General features: G+C 39.1%; 1 protein-coding gene across 10 annotated transcripts in view; it reads right to left on the reverse strand.

Moving 5' to 3' along the window:
- LOC114464554 (pleckstrin homology domain-containing family A member 5-like) overlaps positions 1–24662 on the reverse strand; it is a 205988-nt gene that overhangs the window by 126087 nt on the left and 55239 nt on the right. For 7 of the 10 annotated variants that reach the window (XM_028448853.1, XM_028448850.1, XM_028448851.1 and 4 more), the window contains 5 exons: positions 22852–22972; positions 21651–21755; positions 21132–21204; positions 7900–8000; positions 6909–7042 (listed from right to left, as the gene is read on the reverse strand). In XM_028448853.1, coding sequence (XP_028304654.1) covers positions 6909–7042; positions 7900–8000; positions 21132–21204; positions 21651–21755; positions 22852–22972 — 534 coding nt within the window. Of the gene's footprint in view, positions 1–6908; positions 7043–7206; positions 7874–7899; positions 8001–21131; positions 21205–21650; positions 21756–22851; positions 22973–24662 lie in introns of those variants that run through there. The other 3 variants (XM_028448855.1, XM_028448846.1, XM_028448854.1) reach the window with 2 other exon arrangements.

Here is a 24662-nt window from a genome sequence, read left to right on the forward strand (position 1 = left end):
AGAGAGAGAGGTCTAAGAAGAAGGAAAAGAAGTGAGGTCAACTAGTGGCCAAAAGTTACACGTTGTTGCTTTAAGCAGACTATTTTGGCGGGCAGCGCTGCTGCGCAGCTTTTATGACTTACGCACATGAGAGAATAGACCCCTTAGGCAGGGGTGGGCAACTCCAGTCTTTGAGGGCTGGGTTCCTGAGACTTTTAGATGTGTCCCTGCTCCAACACACCTGGTTGAAAACAATGTGTTGTTATCAAGCTCTGCAAAAGCAAGATAATGAGCCATTAATTTGATTCAGGTGTGTTGGAGCAGGGACAGATCTAAAAGTGTCAGGAATCCGGCCCTCGAGGACTGGAGTTGCCCACCCCTGAGAGAGTAAGTATACCACTGCTTTCTGCTGACCTGCCATTAGGGGGGAAATTTAAAAAACTGCCTTGATTATGGCCGTTAGTCCCGGCTCCCAGTAAGACAAGCCCAGTCAAGCAGCACTGCAGTGACATCTGTGATCAACAACTACATACACACACACACACAATCCCCACGTGAAGCTGTCCCCCCACACCCCCCCACACACACACACACAACACTACAGACACTATCACTAAACAGCCTATGGTCATTGCTGAGCAGAGGCTAGAACGCCGCTTACACACATAAACAGAAAGACGCACACACGCAACAATAACTACATGCACGTTCAAGCACACGCAGAGACAGATGGAAATACACACATGATGTGTCTGTACATACACACACACAGTACCATGGTGAACCCTCTGGTTAGCACAAAATATGCTATTTATAGAAGCACAGAGTCAAAAACATCACCGCAGTGGTGTACAGAGCAAGCTGCCTAGTGAGCATTGTCGAGCTGTGACAGGAGGAAACCATCCTCCATTCAGCTTTTATAGGAGGGGTAAGGCCAACAGTGAAAGTTGATGGTCATAATAATATGTCTCAGCCAATAGCAAAATTCAATTGTAATAGCCCGTGTTTAACCCTTAGAGGGAAGTGTCTCTGACATTTTAACACAAAATATAAATACTTTTACTAAAATGTTAATAGTTGGACTAGGATCAATCAACTTAATACCCAAATAAATATGTATGGGTGGGTTTGGGGTTAAGCAGCCTGCAGTTATGCGCATTTTCTCCTATCCAGCTTCCTGACACCCCCACCAAACGTAAATAGATGCAACGCACGTAAGTCTGTCAATAAAGACGGTTTGAAGTGCTTCATTTATAAGGAGGGGGACTGGGCCATGTTATTTTTTGGGCTGTCTGGAAACACGGACACTTGTAAATATCATTGAAATCCATTAAATGATAAAGCACACTTTAAAATTGAAAAGCCTTCATTGTTGAACAATGCAACAGGTTGATTTGATCAGATTATTGCAGAGTGAGGATTGGCCACATTTTTCTGTCCGAGCCACAGTTAAAATCTCTCGTTTTCCCCCCTAATACTAACAATAGAATAACGTTTGTTTGTGTGAAAGCCTGTTTTTATTTACTTACATTCCTGCATTAAGAAATGATCAGCACACATTAGTAGTCATCATCTGGCATCAATACGGTACTTGTGAGCTCTAAAGCCTTTGGTTAGAGGCCTAATGCGAGATTAAATGTCTGTGATGCCGCAGAGCGTCCCGTTTGAATACAGAGGAGACGGAAATGTTTACATCCAGTAAAAGATACCCATCGTTAAAGCTGAACGATTAACCATAATTGCATCAATATTAAGGTTTTCTCTACTACGATAACGTAACCTCAGATGCTGGAGGTTTTTTCTTCTGTCGCCATCATTTGAGTGATATATTTGTTCACCAACCAGAATTGCAGAAAACCGCTTTCCTGGGCTGCTGGCCAATCAGAGATGGTTACAGGACACACGATTGTATGCGCTACAGCGAGTCTCTTTTTCTTTTTTTTTTTGCTACAGCGAGTCTCTGAGTGCGCTAACATCTACACTAGGGCCCTACAAAATCCACGTTGATGAAATCATGGAATCGAACAATGAAAACAGAATCTACTTTTGAACGCGGATATGGACAGAATCGGGTTGAAACGCCATCACCGTGAGGGAAAGGATGTTTTTTTATGTGGAAATGACCTTCCCACTCTGGCCGTTTCAAACACCACCTAAACACCGTCTAACCTGGCGAAAAACTACACAAATCATCCCTGACTCCTAAATCAGAGCCACCAGTGCCTGTTTAACTTTAACTTGTCTGTAAAAGCTCCGTCCGTTTCTCATGTAGCGTTGGTGAGCTCCGTGAAAACATGATCAGCTTCAATCAGCTTCACCTGCTCAGAGCGTTTAAACATCTCATCAGAGCTACAGAAGATCTGTGGATAAAGTTGTTCTATTGTGGACTAGACCACCGATACCAGAGTCTGAAACATTGTAGATTAATGATAACTTCTGATACTTTAAAATATTCTAGCCCCTAGTGGTGAAAAAACATTTCTTACACATGATGTGTCTTGCACATTACTTTTTGTTTAATCATTATGGTCTGGAATGATGTCTTCAGGATCCTTTAAATTAGGTTAATTTAAATTAAGTCGATCAAAACTTAATCAATAAACCTGATCAGATTCAGTAAACCATTGATCCCTGAGGGGAAATTGAGTGACAATCCTGCTCTCTTAACATCTTTATATGACATGAATAATTAAAAAGGAGCAGTCAGAATAATCCATGTCAGTACAACTTATATCTACCTTTTAATTGTATCATTATTTTGAATTACATTTTTATTTTTGACATACATTTTTGTTTGTTTTCTTTTATATTGGTATTTATTTTGTTTCCTCAGAGTACAACTTATATCTTCCTTATTATTGTATCTTGCTTTCTTTTTGACATACATTTTTGTTATATATATTTATACTATAGGTTTTTTTTATGTATTGGTATTTTGTTTCCTCACAGGAGTTAAAAACTAATATTTTCTGAAAAAAATTATTAATATTTCTGAAAAAAATAGAATTATGAAAAATTGATGTGAAAAACAGAATTTGGGAAAAAATAAAAATAAAACGCATATGCATTTAAATGTATAAAATATTTTGAAAAATCCTAAACTGTAAATCAAATCGAAATATCTGTCAGAAAAATCGCAATTAGGTTTTTTGTCAAAATCGTGCAGCCCTACCCATTGGCTTCCTAAATAATAAGCTGTTTTAAATTGAAATTGTTCAATGCCTTATGGAGCTGATGTGAGCAAACCCGACTTGAAGCCGAGCATCATTTCTAAATACAGCATGTCGGAATCGTTTCAGGTATCCGTCCTCTCATGTTAATTTCACCCACATCTGCATAGATGACGGATTGTATCACTTGTTATTTACTCTTGTAGTACGATCAAGCTGTGGCTTTGCGTTGTACATAGTATGACAATAGTTGGACATCAGTCTAACCAGAGTGGACAGAGATCAGAGCTAGACTGTGATTTCACGAACTGCAGCAGACGCGCACCTTGAGTGAGCACAGCTGGTCAACTCTGTGCTGCTGCACTCACCATCCTCCCAGGAAAAGGTGTGGACGGTACAGATAAAATATAATGAAATGTGACACATTTTGTCCAATATGGAACTGGTAAATTTGTAAATGTGAACATATTGAGCCCCCTTCCACCCCTGTGACAGCGTGACAGTGTCAGTTTGAATAAATTCTTTCTGGGAATCTATTTTGCAATATTCTGAGTCTGTGTTGCATAAATTGTAAATTGAGTCCAAACTTCTAGTACAATATAATTTTCACTTTCTCGGGGCACTGCACTTAATCCAGATTTAGAAGCTGGAGGCAAAGAACTTAAATCTGCAGTTTGTAGAATCCTCCCTCAGCTACGTTTTGAAGCCGAAATTGGACGTCCTAATGACTTTTCTCTCAATAGAGAGTTTAGCCTTTATATGCTTCCTTTAGGACAAATTTTACAGAACTGTAAGAGACCTGCTGGGTAAGCTAAGTTTTAAACATATACTACTCTCTCTTGCTAATGAACTCAGTGAGATAGAGCATCGTCTCTTGTGCCAGAAATTATAAGCCTGTCAAACCTGATGTAAAATTCATATTACAATGCTACCTTCTTACACAGGCAACTGTGGCTCAGGTGAGGAATTGTCGAGAGGTTGCGGGTTCAATCTCAAATACGTGTCTTTGTTTTAAAGTGTCCTTGGGCAAGGCACTATTCAACAATTGGGAGCAATTTAGGGTTAACTAGTAGCTCTGTACCATTGGTGTGAATTTGAGTGTGAATAAGCTCATAATGTAAAGAGCTGTGGAAGTGCTTGCCATTAATGCTCATAAATCAAGTAGATTTACCATTTGCTCAGATTCTTCAGGCCCCAACTATTGTTGCACAGCAGCTATAATTAAAGCTTGAAATGCTTTAAGTAATTTAATGTAATTATCACTGAACAATGTATTTCAAAAATATAAACATTTGAACCTAGAATACACAGAAAGACATTTTAACCTAGGGAATGTATATATTCTTACACATACGCATGCAACAATTCTCAATAATAGGGATGTAACGATTAATCGTATGGCAGTTAAAAATCGATTCATAGGTATCACGGTTCACATTGATGCTGTGAAAATTGAATCGCAGTACTTTTTTTAAACAGCAGAGGGCGCTATCCAGAAGTGTTGACGGCGGGCGGAATCTGCTACTACTTTCTTTCTGGCTGCCTTATACTCTTACACATGTTCATAAATGATTCCTTATCCCTTTAGCACCGAAAGAATATCTGTAATATTACGTGAATGTCTGCTAGCACAGCATCTCTTCTTTACTGCACAGAATATCTGCATGCCAACCGACCACTGGGTTACCAGCGCCCTCTGCTTGTCCAAACAAATATCTGACGCAAATACAATGCAATGACTGTTTTTTTTTTTTTTTTTAAGTCCAATTGTTAAGGCACAAAATACATTTTCAGTTGCACTTTTAAAAAAAAAAGAACTATTATGTAGTTTTGTATTGTTTACTATATAACCAGAATTTAAATTAATATGCTTCTTCTTCATTTGTATTATTCCTTTATTTATTTCATTCAAGATTTATGTTTAGTGAAATTGCATTGTTTTGAATAGTTTATCAAGGGATTCTTTTGACAATTAAAAATAAAAGGAAAATAGTACAATATTTTCCCAAAAAAAAAAAGGAATATTTTTCAGTCATTTATGTACAGTCCCATTTTGTAAAATAAATTGTGAGAGAATCGCATCGTGAACCCAGTATCGTGAATCAAATCGTATCGGGAGTTGAGTGAATCGTTACCGGGCCTTAACATGTTCTGACCACAGGAATAGTGCATTTAAATTGATAGTCATTTGTTTTGTTCTACTGCTGTGGCGTATTGAATCACAAACAAGTCAGATCATGTCAAAGGCGATACGGGGCGGTATAACGCTTACTAAAAGTGGAACTGCTCTCTGGGTGCTACTATGTGGCTGCCCACTGCTCCTCAGGGAGGGGATAAATGCAGTAAACATTTCGAGTATGTAGCTTTACATATAAGACAATCAAGTATAATGTATATTCTATATTGAATCACAGTGTTTGTTTTAACTGTGAGGTAGTTTAAGAGGGAGGAGCTCACATTTTTATAGGGTAGAAGGAGCCAGGGTTGTCAGGAGGAGGAGTTTCTGCGTTGTGACGTCACAACACAAGAAAAATCCAACTCGCCCATTTAGAGCTGAATTTTACAAAATGTAGAATAACAAGGGAGGGAGGAAACAGAAGATTTTCAACTGAGGCTAAAGGAGTGTATATCACTGTAGCAAAGCCATTATAAAGTATTTTTCATAATTCTGCCCCTTTAAAACCTTTAACACTGGAAACACTTTAATGGTACGGGCTATCAGAACCAAACTGAACCGTGAACAAAAAACTGAGGAATGTATCGAACCGTGGGATGACTGTTTTGTTGCATCCCTAATATATACATAGAGTATATGAGTTGTTGCTACTACAGAGGAATAAAGTTGATGAGTACTTTAATGAAGCTATGGGAAAGAGTAGTGGAAGCTAGACTAAGGGCAGAAGCAAGTATTTGTGAGCAGCAGTATGGTTTCATGCCCACAAAGGGTACAACAGATGCAGTGTTTACTTTGAAGATGTTGACAGAAATACAGATAAGGTCAGAGGAAGCTGCATTGTGTCTTCGTAGTTCTGGAGAAAGCAATTGACATAGTGCCGAGAAAGGAGCTGTAGTATTGTATGAGGAAGTATGGAGTGGCAGAGAAGTATGTTGCTGCAGGACACGTATGAGAGCTGTAAGACAGTGCTGAGATGTGCTGTAGGTGTGACAGAGGAGTTCAAAGTGGAGGTGGGATTGCATGAATAATCAGAAGTATGTGCAAACAGGCTGGAATGGGTGGAGAAAAGTGTCAGGTGTGATAAAAGAGTATCAGCAAGATAGGAAAGGTGACAAGACGGTAACGAAACCAGCTATGCTGTATGGTTTAGAGACGGTGGCACTGAGGAAAACACAGGAGGCAGAGCTGGAGGTAGCAGAGCTGGAGATATTGAGGTTCTCGTTGGGAGTGACAAGGATGAACAAGATCAGGAATTAATACATCAGAGGGACGGCACATGTTAGATGTTTTGGAAATAAAGTTAGAGGCCAGACTCATATGGTTTGGACATGTACATATTGGTAGAAGAATGCTGAAGTTGGGACTGCCAAGTAGGAGGCAGTTCCAAAGAGGAGATTCATGGATGTAGTGAGAAGGAACATTAAGTCAGTTGGTGTGAAAGAAGAGGATACAGATGATTGAGTTAGATGAAGGTAGATGATTCGCTGTGGTGACCCCTTAAGGCAAAGGCCAAAAGGAAAAGATCAAATGAGAAAAATCTCCACCACACACAAAAAGCTTATATTAGTGACACTCTCACAAACCTTTTGATCGCTTCTGCATGCACAAGTGCAGCGTCTGTCATTACTTTCATCCACGATTCCATTTCTTTGGCTGTGTCGGTGCAAAAATAGTACGTCCTCATGTTGGAATGTGTTGCCTGATCAGAGACAGCGAGCTGGAAGAACACAGGAAGTTTGTCTTTAAAGTTCAACTCAATGGGTAACTCAATCTACTGTGGCAAATATGTGCAGACTGATAAATCACAGCTTCTAGTTACCTAATCTTCATGCGTACCACTTGATTATGGTGGTAAATTTTCAACAGTACAGTAAAACTTACCAGGCAATGCATTACAGGTCTGTTAGCTTCCTCATGGTGAGGAAACCAGTGTTTTGTAGTAATCCAAAAAAAAAAAAAGACAATTCAGTGAGCAAACTCAATATCCTGTTTACCAACCTCCAACAACAAAGCAGCTAGAACTTTTTTTAATGTTTTTGGAAAATAGGAAACCTTCCCTCAGCCAAAAGTCATTCAAAACTTAAGTTAATGATAAACATGCAGTCCTAAAGTTGATTTACCGAACCTCAACCCTTCAAGAGTGAAGAGGTTGTACCCTGCCAGTTGTTTTCCACTCCTCATCTCTCTGTGATTAAAAAAACACAGCTTACAGCAAAAGGCTGTGAGGTGCTGAGGTCCCTTATTTTTTTTAAGTGGAATTAACATTTTCTCCATGAGCGTGCTTGTGTGGTTTTGTGAGAGTAAACATATTTTCATTTTGTCAAAACATACACATTTTAGTTATGTATCAGGGTATATTGTTCAAAACACATGCAGATAATGTAAAGATAGAAGACAGAACAAATAAGAATATGTTATATACGTGTGTGTTAACAAAAGGTCCCCTCTAATTGGCCTTACCATTGTATCATTTAAATTTCCAAAAACCAACAAGAGATATAGTATCACAGTATGTCAGAACCAAACCCAATAGCATGCAGTCAAAGTTTAAACTGTTTGGAAGCTTGTACTGACCTTGAAGGCGTATTTCCTACTAACATGATCATCTACCGACAACATGGATACAAGAAAGCTTGGGAGAAGGATGCTGCCAAGTATTCCTTCTTCTTTTTCATCTACAAAGGGTAAAATAATAACACATTGCACACACGGAAGTCAAATACCCAAATACAATGGCAAAGATAAAGCTTAAAAACAACATAGTCAATTAGTTAGTGTAGTCAATACTTGATGATTACAAATCACAAAAGCATTGTTATTGATTTATATTTATCTATTTATTTCATTATTATCATTAGAATTTTGACAGTATTCCAGGTTATAAGCACAGATCAATCTAAGCATCTTATTCAGACACAAGCTTATTGTTACTAGTGGACAAAAACTGCTGTGAAAGGAAGATGTCACTTTGAAGTGTGAATGTAATCAAAAATAAATAAAAATGAATAAGCATTTGGCAAATAATTTATTTGTCGTACCAATGGCTGAATATAATCTTATACTGGCAGTTGATGCAAGTGGTATCACATTTGGAGGTTACCGTACATTCATTTGTGAAATGTGCAGCAGAGAATGTTGATAATAGTTGAATATATGATTAATTTCATTGCTATTGACCCTTTCTCATCCATAACGAATACATCATTTCATTTACAATCATGTAAAGTGCCGGCCGGACATCAGCCCTCTTCAGTTTAGTTTGGACATAACCATTATTATGAAAACTATGTACATGCAGGCATTTTGCACCCCTGAACATTAATGTCTGTGCAAAATAACAAAAAATGTACAGATACCAATACCTGTCTAATATATCCATACTCGTTAATGTCCACTGATACCAAGGACAATACACATTGCATGCAACACTTTGAATGGTGGCCTGTCATTTTTGATGGATATATTGGGATTGGCCGCCAGGGAGGACCTAATAAAAAAGAGGTAAGGAAGTTTATGGGGGAGGACAGCGCGTATCAATGCACTTTGATAATAATAATAATAATAAAAATACAAAATAAAAATAAAAAACTTTACTCCATGAAAGAAGGTGTTTTTCATCTCAGGCAGGTCCGGTGCAGTTTGCAGACCCAATGCTTGTGTTAACCTGCATAAACATGTTTTCGGGCAGCGGTGGCCTTGTGATTAAGGAAGCGAGCTTTTAATCGGAGGGTTTTTTTTTTTTTCAGGAAGAAGACCAGCCTGGAATTTGCCTACCAACAAATTCAGGACTTACAAAAAGTCAATCACGATATCCATTCGGCTTTATCTGTTAAAGAGACAGTCCTGGATATCCAATCTTGCAGTAAGCGAGACAACGTGATATTCTCAGGCATTCCAGAAACCCCCAGAGGCTCTGCTGAAAAACTTCATGTCGTCTGTGCTTAAAACCGTGAAAAACATCACCTTTCACCATGTCCATCGTCTCGGTCCACGCAGAGGTAATCACCCATTCCCTATCATTGCCAAATTTGAACACTTGCAGCAGAAAATCCAGGTTAAAAGTAAAGGTCGGGAACTTAAACGCTGTATCCTATTTTCAAAAAAAACCGACAGAGAGGCCGAAATTCCAAACTGGTCGTAGACAAGCTTTACACTGATGGCCAACTGTTTAGGGATTCTAACATCACCCCCTGGCTCTACTAACAAAAATTAAATTAAATTAAAAATTAAAAAAAAAAAAACAAACAAAGGAAGAAAAAAAAATAACAGGTGATTTATGAGATAATATTGAAAGGATAATTCTCTACTCATGGTGTAGTTAAGGTAGCACTATTTGAAAGGTAAAATAAATGTATGTGTGTGTATGTATATCTATATATGTGTGTATATGTATGTTATAAAAACACCCAAAAAAGTTAAATAAAACAATAATAAGTTAATATATATATATATATATATATATATATATATATATATATATATATATATATATATATATATATATATATATATTTAAGTGTGTGTGTGTGTATATATGCTATATATTTGCACAGATGTTGGTAAACATGTATTACAGTCTCACAGGACACTCTCTACCCCCATGTCAACTCTTTCTTCTCCAACCCCTAACCCTTTTTTTCTTTCACATCCACTCAACACCTCCTCCTTCTTACCATTCATATAATTACCCCTTGCTTGTCTTATTCTTTTGGTTGTTGTTGTTGTTGTTGTTGTTGTTGTTGTTGTTGTATGTTTGTGCTTTTCACTAACCTTTTCAACCCAGCCCCTTACCCCGTGGTGTTATCACATGATAGTGTAATATTTGAGTAAACAATACATTGGTTGCTTCAACAAACACTGACAAAATTTCTGTTAAGACCTACCTGCACATTTTAGTGAAAAAGCAGAAAAGTTTTTCAGAAAAAAAAAAAATAACAATATGTATATATATATATATATTTTTTTTTTTTAAATATAAAAAAATCGATACTTAGCATATCGATAATCGATCGTGCAAAAAATATTGCGATATATCACCGTATCAAGATATCATTACGCTCCTATTAAAAACAGTATGCCTATGCACAACTGTAACAAAATGTGTCAACAAACCAATGTTACTGATGTTGTTATTATTAGATTCATGATATACGGTGGGGCAAAAAAGTATTTAGTCAGCCACCAATTGTGCAAGTACTCCCACTTCAAAAGGTGAGAGGCTTGTAATTTTCATCATATGTATACCTCAACTATGAGAGAGAAAATGAGAAAGAAAAATAGAAAGAATCACATTGTAGGATTTTCAATGAATTAACTCACTCAGTGCCATTGACGAGACGGCTCGTCATTTCAAATCCAAACGCACAGTGCCACCGACGAGATAACTCGTCATTTGCGTTTTTTCACGGGGATTACTAGAAAACACCCTGGCGGCGGTCCCTCATCAATATCTAAGCTGTGAGCCAGATAGCAAAATAATAGGTGACATGTAGGAGGTAGCAGCTAGATGAGCGATCATCCATGCTCAGCAGAGCTCAGAGAAAGAGGAGGAAAGGCGTTTATGACACAGAAAATGGCGCTACGTACAGAGTTGACATTCCCAGCAGCGCATACTCGACCAGAGCATGTGTGGAACTTATGGATAGTGTGGCGATGGTGAGATAAAACGATAAAAAGAATTGGGAACGCAGTGACACTCAGCATATCCTGGAGGAAGAGGAAGTTGCGTGTGTGCAGACTGATGGGAGAGAAAGTTGGAGGAACGCCAAAATACAGTAAGAAATCAATTAAACTCTGAACCAGATAGCAAAATAATAATAGTTTTGCCATCAAAAGCCCGGTATCAGTGTTTTTATTTGTTTTTTTGTTTTATATAAAGAAACAATGTTCAGATATTAGAGTTGTCACTAAAGCAAAAAAAAAAATAGCTTTAAATTTACTGACAGGATTTTTTTAGAAAAAGGCCATTTTCTCAGCTTTTTGCTCTGAAACTGAAGATTTGTGTAAAACTTGCTCCATTCAACTTTTATTTTTGCTGCAAGTAGAGGCTTCAATTTTTCAGAATCCGGGGTCAGATTTCAAATATTCTTTGGGTCTTTAAAAATCAGTCAAAATGCTCAAAAACGGCTGGCACTGAGGGGGGTAGAAAATCTGAAAATGGCTGGCACTGAATGAGTTAATTGGTAAATCCCTAGGTAAAATAAGTATTTGGTCACTTACAAACAAGAGTTTGTAGAGGCTCCTCTGTACAAAGTAACAAAGGCTATGATCAGTAACACACTACGCTGCCAGGGACTCAAATCCTGCAGTGCCAGACGTGTCCCCCTGCTTAAGCCAGTACATGTCCGGGCCCGTCTGAAGTTTGCTAGAGAGCATTTGGATGATCCAGAAGAGGATTGGGAGAATGTCATATGGTCAGATGAAACCAAAATAGAACATTTTGGTAAAAACTCAACTCGTCGTGTTTGGAGGAGAAAGAACACCATATCTACTGTAAAGCATGGGGGTGGAAACATCATGCTTTGGGGGTGTTTCTCTGCAAAGGAACCAGGACGACTGATCCGTGTAAAGGAAAAAATAAATGGTGCCATGTATAATGAGTTTTTTTTGTGAAAACCTCCTTCCATCAGCAAGGGCATTGAAGATGAAACGTGGCTGAGTCTTTCAGCACAACATTGATCCCAAACACACCGCCCGTGCAACAGAGAAGTGGCTTCGTAAGAAGCATTTCAAGGTCCTGGTGTGGCCTAGCCAGTCTCCAGATCTCAACCCCTTAGAAAATCTTTGGAGGGAGTTGAAAGTCCGTGTTGCCCAGCGAACACCCCAAAACATCACTGCTCTAGAGGAGATCTGCATGGAGGAATGGGCCAAAATACCAGCAACAGTGTGTGAAGACTTAGAGAAAACGTTTGACCTCTGTCATTGCCAACAAAGGGTACATTACAAAGTATTGTGGTGAACTTTTGTTATTGACCAAATACATATTTTCCACCATAATTTGCAAATAAATTCATTAAAAATCCTACAATGTGATTTTCTGGATTTCTTTTTCTCATTTTGTCTCTCATAGTTGAGGTATACCTATGATGAAAATTACAGGCCTCTCATCTTTTTCAGTGGGAGAACTTGCACAATTGGTGGCTGACTAAATACTTTTTGGACCCACTGTATACCACTACTTTGACTAGAACTGTGCCTTTACTTAAAGACAATATACAGTGATCATCAGGCCAAGTGATTCTGCATATGGTTATTTATTTGTAGTGTAGTTTTATTGCAGATGTGAATAAATTATGAGCACATGAAACACCATCCTAGTAAAGCCTTAAAACTGCAAAAAAAAATTTTAAATAGGAGATTACGTAAAACATTAACACAAAGTGTCTAACGTAAAACCACGTCTTTAACATTTTTATACCGTTTCATAAAACAATTAGCTCTGGACTGTAAGATTCACTTAAATCATAAAAAGATAATAAATATATATATATATATATATATAAAGATACTATACATAACTGTGACACAGTTATCATAAAACGGACTTAATGAAATATTTTACCTTCATGTGTTGTACTTGTACTGTATAATTTTAAGGTATTCACAATGCTGTGAATCTCTAAACATTGAATTTATCCAACATTTATCCCCGTTTTAAGGCCAAAACAAAGAGGATGTGATAGGACTGCAGTACAAATAAAACAATTGTGTCTCTAGAGGAAATCCAAACGATCGAAATCATTCACAGAAATGCTGATCAATTTATATGTTGTTGATGAAGTGCATTATACTTTGTTTTTTTCAATGTATTACTGCTGAGGAATCCGGTTAACAAAGGTATTAAAATGCAGAGAAACCTTCCGGAAGTGCCTAGCCAACGCTATCTGTTTTATTTTGTATTTTTTTTCTTTATTTCCTGATGTCACTTCCGGAGCTCAGGGAGCAGGAGCTGAGCGTGGAGGTCCGCAGCTGAACTCTCTTGAATAATCCTGCTCTCTGAGCTGCTTCTCAGCCCTCTTCTGAAAAATGAGCGGTTCAAATGCTAGTCACGTCACTAGCATTATGAACCGTTCCCTCCAGGAAGTGCCTGCTGCCAGTGCCGTGCCTCCACGGTGAACATTGCAGTGTAGGCACCCAGGGAGCAAACACTGTACTGCCTTTGACTTGATCTGACATGTTTGTGACTCAATGCGACGCAGCGGTTGAGGTGATAAACAAATGATTATTACCTTAAATGCACGATTCCTGTATTTAATAAAGATGAGGAGGAGAAGAAAGTGAATTACCAGCTTAAAACTCCAGTGAGTGTTTGAAGCTGCTGGCTGATGAACACACAGCGTGCAGAGACGGACTCAGACAATAGCCGCTTAAATATCAATGTGTTTTACTGTAATGTGCAGTTTTTTGGCTGAAAACAATAACATCAGTGTGGGGCTAGCAAGAGAAATTTGCTTTGGTGATCACTGATCTGCCTCAGAGCAAGTCATGCAGGAGCCTCGCAGGCAAGTCAGTGTATAGACACGCCCTCTCATGAATATGCATAAGCAGGCAGCAAACAGCCTGTTGGTCAGAAAGTCACTTTTCAGAGGGCTAAAACTCTGAAAAACAGGCGAGTTTGGGAAAATAAACCTCAAATACTATGTTTTGGGGTTTTTTCGAACAATGGAGATGCATGATATGGTACCTTTAATTTGGCCTGGTCCACTTTCACACATTCTATTTACCAAGTGTACCAAACTTTCTGAACAACGTCACAGGCGAAGCAGTCGGTCACCGATTGGACAGAATACTTCAACCTGCAGTGCCGTGACGATGTGCCACTGCCCTGTCACTACCGACAGTCGCGCCCTCACATTCTATATTTAGTCTCTCTTCCTATGTTTTCCAATGTCAGCGCTCTGAGCCGTCATGTCACTGGTAATTTACCGGTAAGGATGTGTAATGTGTGAAGATATGACAATATATACGCAAATAAAACAGAGCAGTCAAATGTGCAGCCATCGCTGATCATGTGTGTGTTGCTGCTGGAGCACTGGGTTGTGAGTGTGTGCTCATGCTTGTTACCGTGACCGCAGGCACACATAGCAGCAGCAACAGCGGTACTGCTGCTGCTGCTATGTCACTGATGGAGTTGCTCTGTTACATTGCGCTTCAATGTAAAGTCCTATGTTTCTGGTCAGTTTAACACTTAACACGATAAACTGCTTGCAATGAGAGATAATCATTAAGAACACTTAAACTGTAACTTTACTGTATGTAACCTTCCTCTGGGAATTTTGATTTCCTGTTATGAAAGGAGTTAATGAAAACAGTGCAGGAGAACATACATTTCAACTTTGCATTCAAAATCTGTGTCCACTTTTAAAACGTGTTCATTGTTAATTTTTTGGAGAATTGCAGAATGTCTCTGCCTTAAAGGCTCAAACATACTCGGGCGGACACCCGCAAAGCAGAGTCCGCCAGGCCAATTAAATGGAAAGCGCAGGTTTTACGACCGCGAGAACTAATCCGCATAGCTGGTGTCTCACAAAACACTGCTCTGCATTGTATCGAACCGCATTAAATGTAATACCGACCTGCATTTCACCCGCCTGGTGAAAATGAGCAGGAGAGATACGACAGTAGCGACGCCTTTAAAACACATCCCAGGAGAACAAGGACTACAGACACGCTAAGAATCATGGGATATGTAGGACTTTAATGGAAACTACTACACGGCGGTGCCCCCAAATATGTAAGCTCTGAGAAGAGCGAACAGTCTGTTGTGCGTGGGGTCTGTCTGAGTAAGTTTGAGCCTTTAGTCTGTGACAAGCAGGGGGAGGTAAAGTATTAAGTCATAAGGAGGGGGGGAGGCAAATAGTTAAATTCACTGGTCCTCTGGTAAAACAGGGGTTCGGTGGTATATGTGACAGGTCACAGACTGTTTCCTACAGGGACCAAAAATCTAAAAAATGTACTAATAAAAAGTCTGCCTTCTCTTTAAACACTAAACTTAATACATATTAAACAACTCATACAGATACCACAAAAAAAATCAAATAAGCATACACAGACTCCTCAATGATAAACAATAACTGATCAATAAATAATCTTGTATGTGATTTGTATTGCTTCAAATCAGCAGTAAATGTCATCTTTATCGACAATAACTTGTGGTTTGATTTCTAAATATAAAGAAAAATATAAACTTTCTGCTCAAATAATATGTATGTCTTTATCTCTTGATGAGCTATTGTTTTGGTTCTGACAATCACAAATGTGTTAGGTATCATAAAAGAAGACATTTGACCAGCCATGTGCCACACCAAAGTGAGGAGGGACAAGATAATGACTGGATAAAATGCTGGTCACATTTACATGGGAGCTTTAATTCCTCTTTAAAGCAAAATAAAAGTTAATTCCTCTTTAAACTGACCTTGTAAACACTTAATTCAAAATGCTAATTTAATTCCGAATTAAATTTAAACCGAATTAGGTGGCTGGTTTATTCTTATTTTAATTCTGAATTAAATAATTCCTCTATCTTGTAAACACTTAAGGGGAAATATGCAATTTTTCACCCATCTCCATTTGTTCTGAGAACCCCATAAACATAGTATGAGGTTTATTTTCCCAAACTCGCCTATTTTCCAGAGTTTTAGCCCTCAGAAAAGTCACTATCTGAGCAGTTCTGAAATCGGGTCATTTTGGGGCCTACTTATGCATATTCATGAGTGGGCGTGTCTATAGACGCTCACTCACTTCATGACGCAAGACATGAAGTAAGTAAGCAATTTTACTTTTGCTATCCACATACTGCACATTACAGTAAAACACTGTAAGTGAGTCCATCTCAGCGCTTAGAGTCTCACAGCAGCAGCAGTCATTCAAATTTATTGATGACAAATTTATTTAATATTTTGTGTGCCATGTGGACACTCGTGTGTTCAAAAAGACTGCAAAAGTGGATTTTTCATATGTCTCCTTTAATTCTGCTTTAGGTTACTTACCATTCTGCGCATGGTGACGACATAATCCAGGATGGCCGCCCAGACTCCAACCAAGACTATTTATTTAATAAGAGTCTTAGAAGAAAAGGATATCATGAAAAAAGTGGATGAGCGGAGGCATAAACATGCCAACATTCACACTGACACATGGAATTATTACACACACACGGATATTGGCAAACGGAACAGGCTTCATCGGACGGGTGATACTAAGACCCGGAGATGGAGTAAATATGGCCCCGTACTGCAATCACAGGCTGTAATCATTTGTTTATCATTATATCGGTTGTTAGAGCGACTATCTATACCAGGGAGCAAAAATGTATTCCTGGTTATTGTTTTCCGGAATTTTACTGGGCTTTATTTACCAGTGATTAGTTCTTATCTCCCTTCCACTCCACGGACCCACGTGTGTTATTGTCGAGCTGTTGCTTCAAAACTACACTCAACATAAAGGTGAAAACAGTTCTCGTATGGACTTCTGTGTTATAGCCGACAATAAAAGGTTTGTTGTGTTTTTCCCGATAGACGTGATACGTTACATTCGCCACCTGTCCAATCAGAGCCTTCCCAACCCCCAGGCCTAAAGCGAAATTTAATAAAGCTGTTTTGCATGTAAACCTCAATTCGGAATTACTATTTTAATGTAAACACGAAGCAGAACATTTTAATTTGTAATCTGATGAATTTGGAATAACTAATTCCGAATGAAAAAAACATCATTCTGGCCATTCTGACTCCAGGCCATTCTGGGCTGGAGTCAGCAATCCATGAGCCCTGTTGGTTCAGACTGTGCACATTCAGAAAGGGGGTCTACTCCAGACCACAGCTGTGAGTGATGAGTATCCCTATTGACTTGATATTCTTGTTGATTCATTTCTGTTCATCCAAAATCTGTTAAATAATAAAATGATTGATTGATTCAAGCAAAGCCAAACCTCTGATTCTGTCTCTCTGAATGCTTCTCAGGTTTGAACGCTAGAGTCACTTCACTCGATTCTAACACTATTAAATAAAGCGGAGTTATTAATGAAACTTGCCAACATGTGGGCACTGCGCACAGATTTGAAGAGTGACAGGCAGCAATGGGTTCAGGCTTAAAGAGAGATCTGCTTTATTCAGGTTCAAGCCGTATACTGACGGCTACGGGCCGGGTCAGGTATAACTTTGTAGGTCCGATTAAAGCTAGCTTCTGAGACACTGCAGCCACAGTGAACATGCCTGTAGCACAGAAAGTGTTGTTTCCCTTTGTGCCTCTGTGGGCACACGTTAACTCACTCAGTGCCATTGACGAGATAACTCGTCATTTCAAATCCAAACGCTCAGTGCCACTGACGAGATAACTCGTCATTTGTGTTTTTTCACGGGGATTACTAGAAAACACCCTGGTGGAGGTCCCTCATCAATATCTAAGCTATGGGGTGTTGTAGTGACCAACTGTGCCCTGAAGACGACAGCAGTACACCTTTAGATGAGAGATTAGCCACTGATGCGACCCAGCAAAGTAGGAAGAAGCAGGAAAGAGTGAGCTTATGGTGCTACAGAGTGATATTGTGAAGTGTCAGCAGCTCACAGCACCACATACTAACACAGAACATGTGTGGACCTGAGTGGATTATTGATAATGTTGAGATGGTGAGATAAAACCATCAACTAACAGGGCTAAACAGGTCATCGCTGCGTGTCGGGGTGGAGAGGGGGGGGGTACAAAATACCCCCAGCCTGTGAGCCAGATAGCAAAAAAATAGGTGACACGTAAGAGGTAGCAGCGCACCTTTGGATGAGAAATCATCCATGCTCAGCAGAGCTAAGAGGGAGAGGAGGAAAGGCTTTCATGAGACAGAAAATGACGCTACGTACGAGAGTTGACGTTCTAACAGCGCACAGCAGTGTACAGAAGCGCCCAGAAGAGCACACTCGACCAGAGCATGTGTGGAACTCATGGATAGTGTGGCGATGGAATTGGAACCAGTCTCCCCTGGTTCCAATCCTCCTCCTTCCCAGCGGCTGGCAGTAGGAGGCGCGCCATAAGGGCAGCGGCATACTGTGGCTGATCTGCGAACTACCCATCCTAAAGATCCATTCCCTGTGCTAATGTGCTGTTGTATTGAATTGTATGTTGTGTTGTTGTGTTTTTGCTGCAATGTTTGCTGAAGAGTTTTTTCATGATCCCAAACTCCGCACCTCTCTACAAGGGCGGAGTTTGGTTTTTGCCTTTTATACCTCTTCTTCCTACCCATTGTTTCATATTTCTCATCTAAGAAACCGAGCGCTGCTCTTGCTGGCTGCTCCCCAGTACTCTCGCGCTGTTAACCGCCGTAAAAGTACACAGAAGAAGAAAAAAAATAAAGGATTCCAGATGAGGAGAGCAGTGCTGAAGGATCACTGTCATGTCGTTACACTAGTCACTGTTCACATAAAAACAGATTCCTCCATTCTTCGTTTTGCCTGTGAGCTCCATGTCACAGTCCACTCTGTGGAGTTGGAAGCCAGCCAAATGCAGCGCAGAGTCCGGTATTGTTCCACAGAGCCACGTCTTCATGAAGCACAGAACAGAGGATGAAGAAAAGTCTCTGTTTTTACCCAACAGTAGCTGGAGTTTGTCCAGTTTATTTCCTAGTGAGTGGACATTGAAGAGAAATATCCCCAGTAATGGTGTGCAGCGACTGCGCTTACAGTCATTTCCCTCTCCTCCGGCGCTTCACTGCGTGATCAAAGATGAGCGCAACGTTAATCAAAATGTGCAATAAATCCATGGAAAAAGCAATGAATGTGGGAGATAAGTCCTCTGGGATTGTAGCCCTTTTCCCGTATTCACATAGCATCCTAAAGCTAAAAGTAGCTGTTAGTAAGTCGCTCGAATTTTTGAATTTTTCCCTGTTAGGATTAAAGTAATTCACAAAGCATCTTAGGCCCTAAGAGAGCTCCCAAGGTGAAAAACTATTAGTAGGAGTGAGGAGGACTAAGAAACCTAAAAGTGTCTTAGACAGAAAGACAAATAGGACAGCGAGATATTCTCTCTACACAGTGATTTAATAAGTTGCTACCAGCTTTTATTAACTATCATTATTATAGTGTTTCTGGTTTGTTTTTGTTTTTGTTTTTCACCCCAATCCACCAAGTCACATTCCTTGTATTGTTTTAAAATGTACTTGGCAATAAAACTATACTGATTCTCACACACACATAGTACAAGAGAGCTCAGACAGACCATTATGGCCCTTTCACAGCCTTGTATTGCTGCGCAATTTGTTCGCTCACTTGTTTGTGTGCTGCAATCTCTGCCCTTGCTTTGATTGCAGCACGTAGCAGCGCTTCTCACACTAATTGCTTGTGCAAACATGGAGATGGAATGTTGCATTGATTATCAGGGCAATGATCTCCCAAGTCTGCCGTTTTCCTTGTGCCCTAATCCCAGGACTCAGTTTCCCACTTCATACTCTTTTATTTTGTTTTTTAAAGAGCACCAGTGACCACACTAATCACTGACAGCTGCCTCTGCATCCACCATTAATAACAAATACATTCAGAGTTATTGTACCGGTGCGAACATTCTTACACTGCGTTTATTTTTTCAACTCACAAACTTTGCGTGGAAAGTGTCATATATTTCTTTCAGGCCCCGTTTTGAACGATGGTTATAGAGTAACTAAGGCCCCAGGAGTGGTTTTCAATTGCTAAAAGTAACTTTTTCCAATACAGTATCTACAACTTGTAGTTTTGCTCGCAATACATATATATGCCCAATTTGCAAACCTGCCAGCTTATAAGACCTTAGGCACTTTCTGTATGTCTCAATACCGAGAAGAGGTATGATTTCCAAAAATTAGAAAAGTCACCTGCAAAAAAATCAACATGTTCTGGTGCTGCCAGTTTTTTTTGTTTTTAAACTATTGAAGGTTTGGCATCTCTCTGGTGCTCTTAACTAAACTGCAATTAGATACAGTATATTGCCCTTGCTACTTTGTTGGCTCGATGCCTCAATCTAATGACATGGAAATCAACTTCCCCATCCCACACCAACAAGTTTTTTTTTAATAACTTCAAGCTTGAAAGAAAACTATATCAATTAAAAATGACTCTCTCATCGATTTAGAGACAGGTGGAGCCCCTTCCTTTTTTACACGGAAAAGCTTATTTTTCCACCTGTTTCTGAAATAAAATAATGCCCCGTCCTGCTGCTCGTCTGTTTGTCAATTAAGCCTTGTGATTATTGGATTAATGTCTTTAGTATTTCTTCTTTTGTTTTTCGTCATCTACTCTCCTTAAAGGATTGACAGTCATGCCTAATATGAAAGTCATCCCCAGTATGCATCTTTGTGTACAAAAATGTAATAAAACAGACACCCGCGACCCTGAAATAGGACAAAGCGGGCCTGAAAATGATGGATGAATCTAAAGGCAATCATCACAAAATACAAAGATATGTTTATAACTTTATCAAATCAAAACAAAAACCAGCATGATGAAAAGCCTGATGGCGTATGGCAAGCAAGAATGTAGCAGCCGCAGCTCTCTCATTTCAGAAATAGGGTTGATGATTAGTTCCTGCGACAACTAATCCAGCTCTATCCAAAGCTCTTTTAAAGGCCTGACATTGACTTAATCTCCATGAAATCCTTAATTGTTTGATGGTGTTTCCTGCTGGTCCAACAGGTTACTTAACCTGCGGACATGCAGTTAATATACAGGTGTACTGTGTAATACTATGTAATCATTGAGAGCATGGCTCTGAAGGTCACAGAACCAATTCTCAGCTGCTCATGGTAAATTACTATTTTTTATTAGCTGGGTGAAAACTCATGTTGAAGCACTCACCTCTGTAGTAGAAGAGACACAGGTCAGACAAGACAAACCACCTCTTCTTCCACAGCTTCATCCCAGTGCTGTCCTGGAAATGCAGCAAGGAAACTATATTGTGTTAATAATGCAAAAAGTGTAAGAAACATTAATTCAACATACATAAAGGAAAAGTTATGAAATATTTGTATTTTTTAGGCCTTAATTTATGAAAACCATGATAGTGCATGCATTTGTATTTTGTTTTTGAGAAAAGCATTTACGATGGTTAGATGCGAGAGGGGTCGTCCTCTGATCGAAAGGTTATGGGTTTGATTCCCAAAGTTATACCTGTCAAAGTGTCCTTGGGCAAGACACTGAACCCTAAGTTGCTCCCAATGGTTGATTAGCGCCTTGCATGGCAACTCAGTCCTGTTAGTGTGTGTGCATGTGAGTGTGAATGGGTGAATGAGCTCATCTTATAAAGCGCTTTAGGACTTCATCGATAGTAATAAAATCAGATGTTATGAAGACTAATTGTTACAAGTAGCTGAGTACCTGTTTGTATAGCCAGTTCCTTTTGATGACTGGAGCACTGGGATTCCTCCTGATGGAGTTGGATCGCTTTCCAAAGTTGTGAATTTTTTTGGAGGGTCTTGAAGGCTAAACATTTTAGAGAAGGGAGACAGTAAAATTTTAACACCCACTAGCACACGTTTGAAGATGATAACCCTGAGTTCTATTTCACCCTTCCTAATCACCAGAGATTGTGCTTCAAGCACTAAATGACACTATCTTGTGCATCCACATGTCGAGTATTATAACAATAATGTCACATGTGACCCAGAGGACCGGGCAAGTTCAGACCGTTGCCATTGTAGTTAAGATAAGAAACCTTATTTATCCTCCATAGGTGGGCAACTTTTTTTGGATGCTGCACTTTTGCCTCTTCATTTCAGATGCACCAGGGTGTTTGATATTCAAGTGCAGCTAGTTTGTTGCAATTCTAGACCCAGTGCTAAGCTTGCCTCTGTTTTTTCCTGTTAGTATTGATTTTGTTGTTACATTTAACCTGAGGTGGTGATAACGTTTTTGTTTTCCTTTTACCAAATGGCCCGGCTGGGCCTGAGGGTGAACTCCCTGAAAAAGCACTGGAAGCCTATGTCACAGCCTTGGTCAACCAATGTTTTTTGTACAACAGCAGTTTTTAAGGGGGTGTGCCCTCTCTAAACAGAGGCTGTCCCACTAGATCACTGTTGCCATCACCCACGTAAATCGTGTTGTGGTTTCCCTGCCATCTGGAGTGAAGTGTCATTCAATTTGCCACGTCATGGGCTGCTCTTAGGGGGGTGTCCACAGGAGCAATTTGTGCTGCTGCATACTATAGGGTAATGTCAATACCCTGGGAATGTTTTTTTTCCAGGATTTTATTGCATCTACACAATAGGTCAAGATTGGGGATTCCTATTAACCTCTTTGGTATGGAACATCCAGTGCTTAAAGCAGGCAGTCAGGAAATATGAAATAAAACAAAAGTCATGTAAGTGCTGTTCTATGAATCCAGGATGACTAACAGAGCAGTCATTCAGAATTGTTGTGTTTTTGTGAGTAATTTCTATAGAGACTAAACCGGAAGTTGACTCCTTCGGGTAAAACGTGACAATGTTGGTATAATTCTCAACCTGCGCATGTGACTTGAAGCACAGCCAATGGTGGTCATCCAGGATTCATACAACAGTTGTTCCCTTGCATCACTTACTCTTCCCGGTGGACTACCAGAATATGCAGCATAGTCCGAGCTGTCTATGTAGTTTGAGGCCTCACTCATGGTGCTTAATGGCCGCTCTTTCTTCTCATTTGCTGCCATTTTAGAGGCCGGTCTAAAAAAAAAGACAGAAAGCACAATGGAAAATTTAGAGTAACTAGAAACTTTGGGTTGCTGCGACAATGCGAATAACTAACAGCATTTCGTTCAGGAACTGAAGATTTAACAAAGAATTATTTAGAGTTGCAGAGACTGCCCAGAGCAGGACTTGAACCAGGGTCCTCATGATGATTGCTTGAAGTTAGAAGCAGGATCTGATCACACTGAGGTACTGCTGCCCATGATAAACTGAGTAAAAGTTCACCTTGTGGAAGCAAAGTAAGAGGAAATGCAAAGCCTTCCTACTTAAAGTATAATTATTATTATTATTTTAAAAAAAAGTAGAAGTTTGTAGAAACATTTAAAGCTATAAATTGTAGCTGTAGCTGCAGAATTAAAGCTTTAACAGCAGTATTACTAAAAGTAAAAGAACAGGTGACACACACTAGCAGACCTAATCAACCACTCAATCAATGCATGATCACAAAAAATTGCACAAAATCTTGAATAACATCAAAAGTAAGAGATTTATCATTCTACAAATTAGACATTATGATTGTCACTGAGGAGCAGAACAATTTGATCTTTGAATGGTGTAAATCGGTTAAGATTTACATAATTAATGTAAAACTGTTTCAATTAAAAAATTCATATACATTTTTTTTTGTCAGAGTGCAACCTCTACAAATGACTTAGAATTGTATTTTAGAGAATGGGCTACATTTTAGTGCTAAAATGGTGTTTCTGAGTTTAATATTAACAGAGTTATGGCAGTTTGCAGTAAAAGCGTAACATCTAATATTACATTAAAAGTACAAGTGTTAGCATTTCACAATTTACTTAGCAGCAGTTTCACTATATAGTGGAGCATTTTGATATTTGTTTAGTATAGATCAGTTAAGATTTGGCAAAGTAGTAGCGCGGCAAAAAAGGGTCAGAAGAATAAGAAAAAAAACTAGAGACTTTGCATTGCTGCGACAATGCAACCGGGAATGCGAATCCACAGATAACTAACAGCATTTTGTTTAGTAATTGAAGATTTAACAAAGAATTATTTTAGAGTTGCAGAAATTGCCCAGAGCAGGACTTGAACCAGGATCCACATGATGACTGCTTGAACTTAGAAGTAGGCTCTGATCAGGTTCTTCCCATCTGCCCATGGGAAGCTGAGGGTAAAAGTCCACCTTGTAGAAGCAAAGTAAGAGGAAATGCAAAGCCTTCCCACTTCCAGTATAATTATTTAAAAAAAGTAGAAGTTTGTAGAAACATTTTAAGCTATAAATTGTAGCTGTAGCTGCAGAATTAAAGCTTTAACAGCAGTTTTACTAGAAGTTCAGAAGCAACAGGTGACACATTCTAGCAGACCTAATCAACCACTCAATCTGTGCATGATCACAAAAATTTGCACAAAATCTTGAATAACATTAAAAGTAAGAGATTTATCCTTCTACAAATTAGATATTATGATTGACACTGAGGAGCAGAACAATTTAATCTTTGAATGGTGTAAATCGTTTTTTTTTTGTCAGAGTGCAACCTCTACAAGTTACTGATAATTGTAGATTAGAGAATGGGATACATTTTAGTGCTAAATTTGAGTCTCTGAGTTAAATATTAACAGAGATATGACAGTTAACAGTAAAAGCATAAAACCTAATATTACATTAAAAGTACAAGTGTTAGCATTTCACAATTTACTTAGCAGC

The sequence above is a fragment of the Gouania willdenowi genome, chromosome 6 (assembly GCF_900634775.1).
Source record: "Gouania willdenowi chromosome 6, fGouWil2.1, whole genome shotgun sequence".
NCBI lineage: Eukaryota > Metazoa > Chordata > Actinopteri > Blenniiformes > Gobiesocidae > Gouania > Gouania willdenowi.